The sequence below is a fragment of the Drosophila tropicalis genome, unplaced genomic scaffold (genome assembly GCF_018151085.1).
Source record: "Drosophila tropicalis isolate 14030-0801.00 unplaced genomic scaffold, ASM1815108v1 contig_859, whole genome shotgun sequence".
NCBI classification, from domain to species: Eukaryota; Metazoa; Arthropoda; class Insecta; order Diptera; family Drosophilidae; genus Drosophila; species Drosophila tropicalis.
Window position 1 is genome coordinate 1,670,124 of NW_027173353.1, and position 12,000 is coordinate 1,682,123.

The 12,000-nt window shown below is 35.1% G+C and overlaps 1 protein-coding gene across 5 annotated transcripts in view; it reads left to right on the top strand.

Annotated features, from left to right (window-relative positions):
- The window catches only part of pum (pumilio), a 177,278-nt gene that overhangs the window by 84,288 nt on the left and 80,990 nt on the right, over positions 1 to 12,000 (top strand). Inside the window, exon 1 of one of the 5 annotated variants that reach the window (XM_068297225.1) lies at positions 1,060 to 1,759. The exons of the other annotated variants lie outside the window; for them this stretch is intronic. Within the exon in view, the coding sequence (XP_068153326.1) occupies positions 1,613 to 1,759 (147 nt within the window). The 5' untranslated portion in view covers positions 1,060 to 1,612. Of the gene's footprint in view, positions 1 to 1,059; positions 1,760 to 12,000 lie in introns of those variants that run through there. 5 annotated transcript variants of the gene reach the window in all.

Consider the following 12,000-nt stretch of genomic DNA (forward strand, 5'->3'; position numbering starts at 1 on the left):
TTTTAGAAAATTGCTTAACTGTAAATTTTTTGTTTAGTTAGTAAAATGTTTGTATATAGCCAAATGTTCATTATAAAAGGACTTTTACCAAGGACTATGAATGAAACAGCAATCATAATAGAGTATAGGACAAGGAAAAGATAATATTGTACATGTTCATGAGAGATTGTTTGAAATGTTGCAATCATTTTACTTTGTTGCATTTCCTTAGCAAATGTTCTAATTCTTATAGTCAGTTTATTCCATCAAGTAACGACAAGTATCTTTCCGCTTTCGTCCACAGCAACCTGTATTTCTTTTTTGTTGTTGGCTTCAATCGAACTTTTCCTCTTGTGTTCTCCATTCGTTCTTCTTCCTCTTCTTTTCATGCAAGCGGAAGCAACAAACTTAAACACAATGCACAATATTATCTAGGCAAGTGGTGGGCCCCTCCCACTCCATTAACATGGCCCTTCAAGCGATTTTCTACAAAAGATAACTGCGCTTTTCTTTTTCCACTACTAACTGTGTACGGGCCTGGCAATGCTATAGCTACTCAATGTTTGTACAGTATAAGAGAAGAAAAGTCTCCACCATAACAAGAGCAACAGTTCGTTGATACGCTCTCTTCGCTCTCTCAATGTTTTGCTCTCTCTCTCAGTCGGGGGTGGGTCTCAAGGGGGGGGACTATTATGAACAACAAGTGTTTTTCGTTCATCAGAGAAAGTCTCCAAGCATTTTAAGCTCTCTTCTATTCTGAGTTTTCGTTCGTTTTACTTCGTATCGTGCATACAAAAAATCTTCGGCTTTTTGTTGGACTCGACGGTTCGATGCGACTTCAAAATCAGTTCGCGATGGAACTTTGAATGTAGCGGTTCTCGTTTCCGTTTCCGTTGTGTCGTGTCGTCGTGAGCTGATGCAAAAATCTACGTTGACCAAGCGTAATTCCTAAGATGTTTTGAACGTGCAATAATAATACCCAGATACAACATAATATTTATATATTCTAGTGCCTAAACAAGAAATTCAATAAATAAATATAATATTGAGTGCAATAATTAGTGGTTTTTAGAGAAAGTCAAAGAGTCGCAAATATACAAGAAGAAAACAAAGAGTGGAATAAGAGTAAAAATTATATCTGAAAGATAGTATTTAACAATCAATCCCTTGCTTCTTGCTGTTGTCGTGATTGGTCGTCGGTGCGTGTCATTTAATTGATTTTAAGGATTGCAAACCGTAAAGTAAATTGAAACTGTCATCGTTGTCTGAGGATTAAAAATCGTCGTCGTCGTTCCCAGATTATATAGAGCAGAGCAGCGCAGCAACCGGTCCAGTTATACTCTCAGACGCTTGCTTCTATCGCTCTTGTGGCCAGCGAGTCACGTCTGATGAATGCAGCTTAAATTTAATTGAAATCAACAAAATACCAACAACAAGAAATTAAGCAAAAGATAACCGTAAAAATACTACGCATAAAAGCAAATAGAAAATTTAATTTTCACAAACAAAAACATAAACATTTCTCCTCTTATCGTCGGTTTTTGCGGCCCGGCATAATAAACCGGAAAGAAGTGCAAGAATAGCAGCAACAATTATCGGCATCGATAATAATAACAGAATTAACAGTAGCAAAATGGTGGTTTTAGAAACTGCCAACGCTCTATTGGGCGGCCCATATGCCCAAGGTGCACCCGCCTTAAAAATGGTACAAAAACGTTATATTGGATTACATCAATGGTTGGGACCAATACGAACCACCAAAGAGCTAAAGGAGCATATTGTAAGTTTGATAAGAATATATATGTACGATATTAACTATTCATATATACACATTCATATATTCCGATAAAGAACCCTCATAAAAGTGACTAAATGTGATTCAAAAATAAAAAAACAACAAACCACATGCATAAGTTATTCCGATAAGGGCAAACCCACAAACAGTTTATCACAAAATTATTATTGTGCATATATGTATTATAAGCATATATAGAAATCATTCCGCAGAAAAATTAACCAGAAGTCACAAATTAATATAAATATGTGCTGAGTTGTAACCAAGTGGTTGTGGTTTCATTTTCAGTCATTTCAATATATTGTAAATTGATCCTTTTGATTATTATTCAACAAACTTATAAAACAAATTAATGATTGCACAAGTGTTCCAAAAGCAGTTTAAAACTTAGCTGCATAAGAGCTGTTTAATTTGGTTTATTTTGAAACAGTTTCATAAAAATGTTAAAACAATACAAATTCGATTGTCTTATACGAAACAAATTGAACAAAAGTATAACAAAAAGCAAAATTAGTATTTTAAAGCTTTATTGAACGATTTGCTATTATTTGTAATTTGTCTTGGGTTTCTCTATCAACTTGAATTCAATTCCAATTTGATTTTCAATTTCGATTTCGATCCTTTGTTTTTTCCTTTACTTTTATTGTCTTGTAATTGTTTTCGTTTCACACACACACACAGACACCAACAAAGACATAGTGAAAGAGACACACATCGAAACCATTTTGTTTTTTGCAAACATTTTTACATTGATTGATTGACAATTTGATTGATTATATATGGTTTCTATTCCACTATGTGTATTTACTAAACAATCTTAGAAACAAAACCTGCTTCTAAATGTAATTTTTACTTAAAGAAGATTCGTTTGCCCTATATCACTTTTTCGCTCTAGGATTCTCAAGTTTTTATATAGATCAAGAAAAAGGCGGCGGTCTATTATTCGACTAATGGGTTAACATTAGTCAATTTGTGTCTTTTTGTTGTTGTGCTTTTGTTTGACTCGTTGGCCAGTTTTGGGGCGTAACGCGATTAAGGTGCGCGAATCGTTCTATCTTTGGGTCTAATTAATGTTTTTCTGTGTGTGTGTGTGAGTGAGGGAATGCAGTAAATTTATGACTAGGGCTTAAACAGCATATGAATTATGCTTTGGGCCAGATATGTACACCCATGATGAATATAATAGGTACACCCTTTAAAATTTAATTTAAATTAGCACAACTTTTTTTCTATTACCTTAATCACCAAAATTTAAATGCACATTTGTTTATTGAACATTTGTGTATTGTTTACCTTAATTTGGAAATGAAAAGTTATTTTATTCAAAAGTTACAACAAAAATATGAAATTTCAGAATTTCGTGCTTGATGAAAATAATAGGTACACTTTAATTCACTAAGTCATATTTAATTTTTTTTGTTTTCAAATCACTGAAAATCTATTTTTGTTTCATTATCTGATTAATATGGAATGTATCCACCTTAATTTTACCGTTACTTTTCCCATCCGATTGGGGATACTCTTAATCAAAGCTTGGCAGGACTCTATCGAAGTCTTCTTCGACGCACTCCCACAATTGTCGGTTGTTGCCACTTTTTTCTGTTCGAGACTGATCCTATAGCTCACCCCACAAGTTATCGATGAGATTCAGATCCGGAGACTAAGTGGGCTAGGTAAGAGCGACCACTATATTGACCTCTAACCAAGTTTTTAAAATTTTTGAGGTGTGTTTTACGTCGTTATCCTGTTGATAAACCCACCACAGGGACTTTTTTTCCTCTAAATATGCTAGCATAATATTTTCCAGGACATCCCTATAGTCAGCTGCTCCCATCATGTCAGATACTAGGAATATTGGATAGTGTTCTGACCAAGACAAACAACCCCACACTATAATATTTTTAACACCATGCACCACTGTAGCGGTGATCAAAGTTTTTGGTTATAGGGCGCCTTAAATGTTAGGAACAGTCATTTCCGAAAAGATAAATTTTAGTTTCGTTGCTAAGAAGGATATTAGGCCGGTTTTTTTGAACTTCAGATGCTGCCCATGTGAAGTAGTCGTTAAGAAATCTTTGCTATATGATCAAATCTTTGGTTCGCATCAAAGGAACCCTTCTTGCGATACGAACTGATAGATTAGCCATTTGTAGTCATATCCTAATTGGAAAAACATTAATATCATTGTCCATTTTGGATCCAATGGCTCTCAAGGACTCGAAAGTGTCCGAATTTCTTAGGTTAGGAGTGGTTTTCTCTTGACCCAGTTAGTCTCCGGATCTGAATCTCATCGATAACTTGTGGGGTGAGCTATAGGATCAGTCTCGAACAGAAAAAAGTGGCAACAACCGACAATTGTGGGAGTGCGTCGAAGAAGACTTCGATAGAGTCCTGCCAAGCTTTGATTAAGAGTATTCCCAGTCGGATGAGAAAAGTAACGGTAAAATTAAGGTGGATACATTCCATATTAATCAGATAATGAAACAAAAATAGATTTTCAGTGATTTCAAAACAAAAAAAAAAAAATAAAACTTAGTCAATTAAAGTGTACCTATTATTTTCATCAAGCACGAAATTCTGAAATTTCATATTTTTTGTTGTAACTTTTGAATAAAATAATTTTTCTTTTCCAAATTATGGTAAACAATACACAAATGTTCAATAAACAAATGTGCATTTAAATTTTGGTGATTAAGGTAAAAGAAAAAAAGTTGTGCTAATTTAAAGTCAAAAAAAATTAATTTTAAGGGGTGTACCTATTATATTCATCATGGGTGTACATAGGGACAGAGATGGATAGAGACAGAGAGATGGCGGCGAAACTAGTCGTTTGCCTGAGTGCATTTTCCAATTGAGTGATTTATGCGCTTGAAAAATGCAATGTATGTCCAAAAAGGGGAGTGAAAAAGAGATACAGAGAGAGAGAAAGGAATATGTAGATAGGAGGAAAATAAAGAGATACAGAAGGTAAACTCTTGCACACTCATTAGAATTATATACCAAACAAGCTGTCTAAGTAATAAGTGTTTATAATTTGTAAAAGCTGCCCACAAGTTGTGCGTCATGTCTGTGTGTTTGTGGAAGGCAAGTCTCCGATTTCCCAAAAAACTGCATAACCAAGTGATTTGTGGTGTGACTTTGGTTACTGTACTTGGATTATATTGCTGCTCACTTGTGTGAGTTGACATCGAGATGCCAATGCCGATGTCAATGCCTCTCCCATAGCCGATGTCGTTGTCAAACCCTTTTGTGCCACTTTAAGGCAACTGAAACTTGAAGCGTGCTGGGAGCGAGAACGAAGGGTACCAAATTACACATAACGATGAATTTTGAGGGTGGTAAATTCAAATTTTGGTGGAAATTTGGTAAGATTAACTCAAAACTTGCTCTCTCTAACTGAACCATCTGCTGGGATGGTTAAAGTTGACCTGCTTTAACAAACCGACATGGAGGCCAGAGGCAACAGCTGTCGTTGGGATTCCAAACAGAAATGTATCTCTGGCTTTCCATCTACTCTGCGAGTAGTTCAACCTACAAGTGGCCAATTCTTCCTCTGCCCCCTATCTCTATCTTTCTCTCTTCTCTAACTTATGCCTTCTTGTGTCCAAACTTGAAAAACTTCACACAAGTTAAACACGGAATAGTGCTCGAGGAGACAAGATAGACCGACCGACACAGTGAGTAAGGCATACAGAGGTTAGGGAAGTATTGAAGGGACTTTTCAAGCAGCTTTACTAACCAACAAAAAAAAAAAAAATACTGAAACTGAAACTCAAGTTACTTGATGTCATTACAGCAAGAAGAAAAAAAATAAAAATTGTTGTCTATGGTTTTCTCTCTAGAGTTGTGCGTGTGTGTGTGTGTGCTTGTTGGTGGGCTCTAACTTAGTTTTCATTGCTCTTTTCAGGGGGCTAACTTCATTGAAGTAGGACCTTTGTCTTTGGACTTGCCACACAGAGAGTCACTTGAAAAGAAAAATGTTTTACAATGATTTCCTCAGTCATTTTGTTAGATGAACAGTTTGTAACAAGCAGAATTTGTGAAAAGATTTTGTTTAACAGAGTTTTCGTCTTGCTTAGCGTTTTCAATTATTTATTACATTCAGATTTTTAATTTATTTTCCCTGTTTACTTTTCGTAGAGTATTTTAAATTGTTCATTCTATTGGTCCAAATTTCTTGCTTGGCCCCGCAAAAAAATGCAATTTCCAAACATAATTTCATATGTGTGCGCTTGCATATTGCAATGTGTATGTGTGTATGTGAGGGAACAACACATGTGTCTATTATAATCTACCTCTCTTCATTCTTCATGTGGTTGCACATATTCTTCTTTTTGGTTCCGCTTATATAGCAATTTATATTTTCTTTTTTGATATTTTTTTTTTTTTTTTTTGCAGTTATTTTGTTTGCTGTTCCCCCCTTTCATTCTCATATTGCATCTGCACTTTTTTCATAAATTAAAAGTTAATAAAAATCCACACAGGTAGCTCTAATTTATTTTTAATATTTATTTTTATATGGTTCACTCACTCACACACCACTCTCCTTCTCTTTTGCTCTTGCAATGCGTGGAAAATTGCAGAATTTTTGCTGTGGCTGCGGCGTCTGCAGATTTTATGCATTTTTAATATCAAAGGGAAAAAGGTGATGAAGGGGACGCTGATGAGGAAAGAAAGGAGGGGGAAAAAAAAGAATTCATTGGCTGGTTGGTTAGTTGGTTGAGGGGAGAAATCAGAGAATATATATGGGCAGGTTACCACGATGCGGTGAAAATTGCAGCAAATTAGGTGGCCATGGATTTCTGATATATACGCGTACACAAACACACAAACACACACACACACACACACACACACCACGTATGCGTGCGAGTGTGTGTGGGAAATGCAGGTTTAATGAGTTTATGTTCACCTGATTGAAGCGGTAAAAAAAATGTACAACTTATCCATGTAGGGTAGTTAGTTAGCTCAGCCAGATATAAAGAGAAATAAAGTAAAAACGAAAAGAGGGGAGATTGTGGATAAACTTGGTTTTGATTCAATTTTTGCTGGTTTTTCCACTGGCTTTTCTTTTCTCGTTTGCTTATTTTTGGTCTGGTGAAAACTGGAGCAAGTTGTTGTTGTTGTTGTTGGTTAGTTGCTTCGTGTAGTTCATGAAAAACTTGATGTGTGAGTTTTTTGTGTCTTTTTTTTTTTGTTGGAGTAAAATGAGGTTAAGCCTTTGCAATATATAATTTCCAGCATATGACTTAAGTTTGAAGATCATTTAGATGATTCTGCCATCAGTTTAATCAGTCTCAACTGAACAATCTTTGCAATTAGGTCAGTGTTTACTGTATAAAGTATTGGTTAATGATTTGGACTATCAAGATTTACAGGTTTTCTTTTGAGGTCAGCTGGCATAGACATTGATCAGGTACCACTCAACAAATCATTGATCATTATTGATCTGTGTAAAACGATGAACAGTGTTACAGAGAACTCAAAAAGAAGATTTTTTGTTCAGCAATCTTTTTAAATGTATTTTAAGTTTCTTAGGGAAATAAGTTTTTTACCACCCAACAATCGTTTTCACTCAATTTTCATTCAATTCAATTCTTGAAGCAACATTGTGATTACTAAATTAAATCCAATCAAATTGAACCCATCAAATGCATTTTGCAGATGACGACAATCCAATTCAAGTTTCCGGCTAGTGCACACCTGCGACCAACCTTCTACTTCCTCTGTCATTTCCTTCACCTCCTACCGCCCCCACCTTGCTTAACCACCTGGCATCCTTCCTCCAATTGTAATGAACTTAACTCAATCGTTGAAATCTATTGGAATTGCAGCTAACAGTAGCAGCAGTCGGTTGATTGCAACGAACTGAACTCATTGCGAATTTTTTAATTAATTTTCTGTCAACGTTGGCAAAAACTTGTCTTTAATTATGACCAAGGTCCACTTGCTTGCTCGGCTTCTCTGTCTTTCTCTTTGGTTGTTCTTTCTCTTTCTCTGTCACGTGTTTCAATTTCAAAAAGTTAGAAAAAGAAGAGCTCAGCCAAGCAACAAATAGAGTTATTAACAACATGTGTTGTTGTGCCAAAAGCAACAGCTGAAAATTATGGCTTAAAGCTGCCAAAAGAAATGACAAGTGAGACATGACCAATTCTGTCTAGTCTGTGCTTCTTCTTTACCCTTTATGAAGCAAATAAATGAGGTATATAAACGAGGGAAATTTCTATGTATTTCCCTTCAATTTTAAATGCAATTTAAGTCGAAACTAAAATTCACAGCAAAAATATTTAAATTGATTTCCTTTGATGTTTTTACAAAGTTTCTTTCACTTCCTCTCAATATCGATAACTGTTTGTATCATTTGGTGGAATTTCTGGCAAGTCAGCAAGAGATGACACATGAATAATTCGAATGGACAACCAACAAATACAAAAAGAACAGCATTTTCACAGCATTTATAGGAAGTAACAGAGGGTAAGGTGGGTGCAGGAGTTCCAGCCAAGAAGCAATCTTGCGAGTCAAAGTTTTTTTTCTTTTGTTTTGTCTTCTTTAAGCTCATGCTGCAAATTAGGTTAATTAAAAACCGCTCGAGGTCATAAGTAAGTCACAAAAAAGAAGAAAAAATGCGGAAAAATGAGCTAACAATTTTTGGGGGCGAAAAAACACCAAAGAAAGACGACAAACAGGGCAAAGCATGTAGTAGAGAAAAGTGCGTGGCAAACTTTTTCAATTAAACTTAATTTTTTCTCTTTTTTTCGTATTCTTTTCCCACTCTCGCTTTCTCTCTTTCTCTTAGTCATTTGGTTCTTTGGCTTTAAACGTTGACAAAAAAGCGGCACAAATTGAATTTTGATCGATATATAATGTGAGTGGAGGTGAGAAGGTGTTCCGCACGGAGGCGTTAAGCGGGGATGAAACTTGACAAGAATGAACTGCTGCCGCCTCTTTTAAGTATTGTGATGGGTGTGGGAGAATGGTGTGGAAAGCGAAATGACAGCAAATTAGCAGAGGAGACCAAAAAAATGGGGGGAAAAAAACCAAAAAGGTCTCGCACCCAAAAAAAAAAGTGCCAATTGATAATGTACAAATGCGGAAGAGTGGCATTTTTTCCCTTCTTTAGTTGGTGTTTTTTTTTTTGTCATTCAACATAAAAAGTTTGTCAAATTTAATGCTCAGGAAATGAAGGACCAATTCAAACTTTGTTGAAATTATAACGATTGGAAATGAAACATTTTCGCTGTAACAAAAATGATTCAAGTTCTTTTGTAAATAACAAAATAAAGTTACAAATAAATAATTATTATAATTTCCAATTTGCAAACTTTTAATGATAACTGAGTAACTTCATTTTGAGATGAGTTAAACCATGAAAATCAATTATTATACGAGGTCCTCTTTTAATACATCCTTTGCTTACAGTATTTTTATTCATTAATGGACAGGAGAATATATTTTTAGTAATATCAAAAGTTGCGGTATGAGAATAGGTTTTAAATATATTATTAAAAGTTGAAGTTACTATAACAGACTAATTAATTTAGCAAACTTTTTCAAGAATTTTGGTTCTCATATACCATTTTTTTCTTTTGGTTTTTTTAATATTCATTTAATTTTGATTGCATTCAGTTTTAGCTTCCATTTACATTTGGTGAAACTCAAGTATCAGATAGTGAGTGTCACTCCTCTTTAACACACTCGGCATTCCCTTTTTGCTGCCCCTCTCATCGCCATCCACTCAAAATTCCAATGGGAACCGAAACAGCCTGTCTATGTGTATTCCCTTCGCTCCCTTCGTCTCTTTTACTCGCTATATCTCTCTGTCTCTCCACAGTCTTTGTTTGATTCGCTTTGGTGTGTTGTTGTTTTCTGCGTTTTTTCTGGCACTTCACTTTACAAAATGTTTGACACATAAAACGCCAGCATACGCCCTGTATGCCCCTCCTTTAAAGCGTTTGCCCACCTCTCCCATCTTTGCCCTTACCCTGTCTATTTACCATTTATATTTTTTATTATTTGGGCGCCGTATTTTGTTGTTGGTTCTATTGTTGTTGTTGTTGCTGCTGTTGCAAAACATGTTGAACAACATTAAAAGGGGGGACACAGAAGGAAAAAAAATAGAAGAAACAACAAATACGAAACGGCGGTAAAAACATCTAAAGTAAAATAGAAATTCACGCGTCAGTTTATTGAACCACACATACGCAAAGATATACATGTGTAGAAGGGAGGCGAAAGGAGGAGTAGGATGGACACCAGCAAACTAGGCGGCAGATTCCCTTCCCTATTCCGCCACTGCTACCCCCATCTGCACCCTCTGGCAATAGTTGCAAATCGAAAAAATATTTGAATGAAAAGTAAGCAAAGTAGCTGCTGCCTCACCTACCCCACCGATGCCGCCGTAGCTCTACACACTTGACATGGGTTTTCCTCTCCACTTTCCACGCCACTTGCTGTCCTATCTCTTTCCCTTGGTCTCGCCCTCATCATCATCATCATCGTCGTCTTCATGAAAAAGAATATGCTGGGCATCATTTTGTATGAGTTCTTTTTGGGTCTATTTGCTGTTGCATTTTATGTGCCGCCTGCCTGCCCGCCTGCCCAACTCTTCCCCCATCACATCCCATTCTAGCCTAGCCCGCCCGGCTGCATATCAAATCGATCGATAATTTTCTGCTCAAATGTGCGGAAAATGTTCGTTGATGGTGGTTTTCCATATCCCCCCCTCTGTGTCACCAACAAATGCATTCTCCTCTTGTTTTTGTAGTGAATTTTGTTGAATGATATTTAAGGATGAATGTTGAAATAAAAAAAAAACCGAACCATTCTCTGTGTAAATTTTGAAATGGAAAATTATCAAACAAGAAAATGCCTACATATGTTTTATTTATTAATCAGTTGGTAATTGCAGTCAGCCATCAAAAATATTGGCATTCATATCAAAGCTACGAGAAATTCTTAGAAAAGAAATACGAAAATTCCATTAACATTTCTTATATTTTCATGACATAAAAATTAGTCAACAATTAAGGAAGTCAAATACAAGAGGTTCTAAGACTTGTAACCAAATAAGTAAACTATCTAGTTAAAGTTACTTTTGTCAGAGTTCATAAATTACTAATATTCAACCAGAGAACCTACGCAAGTTATATTAAAGAGTATATAAGAGTATATGTATTCGTAGCCAAAGATAAAACAAAAGTTGTATAACAATTAATAGGTATCCAAAAGTCGAAGTGCTTAGTGAGATTTCCCTTTTTGGTGTGATTTCAATGTCAATGACCCAAAGCTTGAAATAGTTCTTTTTTTATCCAACGGAAGACATGTATAAAAGAAACGTGGTCAAGTCAGCTGCTAGCTTAAAGTTCTTTGGCCCAAACTATTTGAATGAGCCCTGTAGTCTTCTACCTCCCTTCCTTTGGTCTTACTCTCTCTCTCTCTTTACTTTTATCTCTTTGTCTTTTTATGTTATGGCTCGTGTGTGGCCAGTGGCAAGAAAATCATGTAGAAAATATTATGACTTGATTTCTGCAGATTTGTTTCTTTCTTCTTTTTTTTTTTTGTTTTTTTTTTTTTTGGTTGTTATGGCCAAGAGCTAGAAGTCAGTAAGTCAATTGTCAACACTTGAGATACATTTTACGTAGCTACTTTACCTTTTTGGAGTTTCAATTGTGCTTCTTTCAATTCAATGACAATAATTTTGAAATTTTTATAACCGGTTTTGAGAACGTTCTTTGGTGTTTTTTGTTTTTCTTACAAAGTTGAGTAAACTTTAAATTGTTTTATATTTTTTCTCCCCTTTTGATGTTAATGACTAAAATCTTTCTTTTATTTCTTTTTTGTCAAATTAAATGCATTATAAAATTGTTTATAATTAATGACTAACGTATGTAAAAAAAAGCTATGAACAAGGAGATAAATTGAAGTAATGGCAAAATAAATAATGGCCATTAAAATTTAACTTGAAATATAAAATTGCAAACAAACAATGTAATCGATAAAGAATGCAGATAAAATTGAAACCAATTTTACAATAATTATTTTAATTCCAAATTGTGCGGATAATGTTAAAAAAATGCTCTCGCGTTTAGTTTATTCTCAGTTTACCTTAATTATTCAAGAGCTTTTGTTTCCTTCTCAAACACTCGACCCAATTATGAGATGGATTGATGATGACTGACATGAGCACTTCTCAGATTTTGTTTTTTTTTTTTTTTTTTCAAACAAAA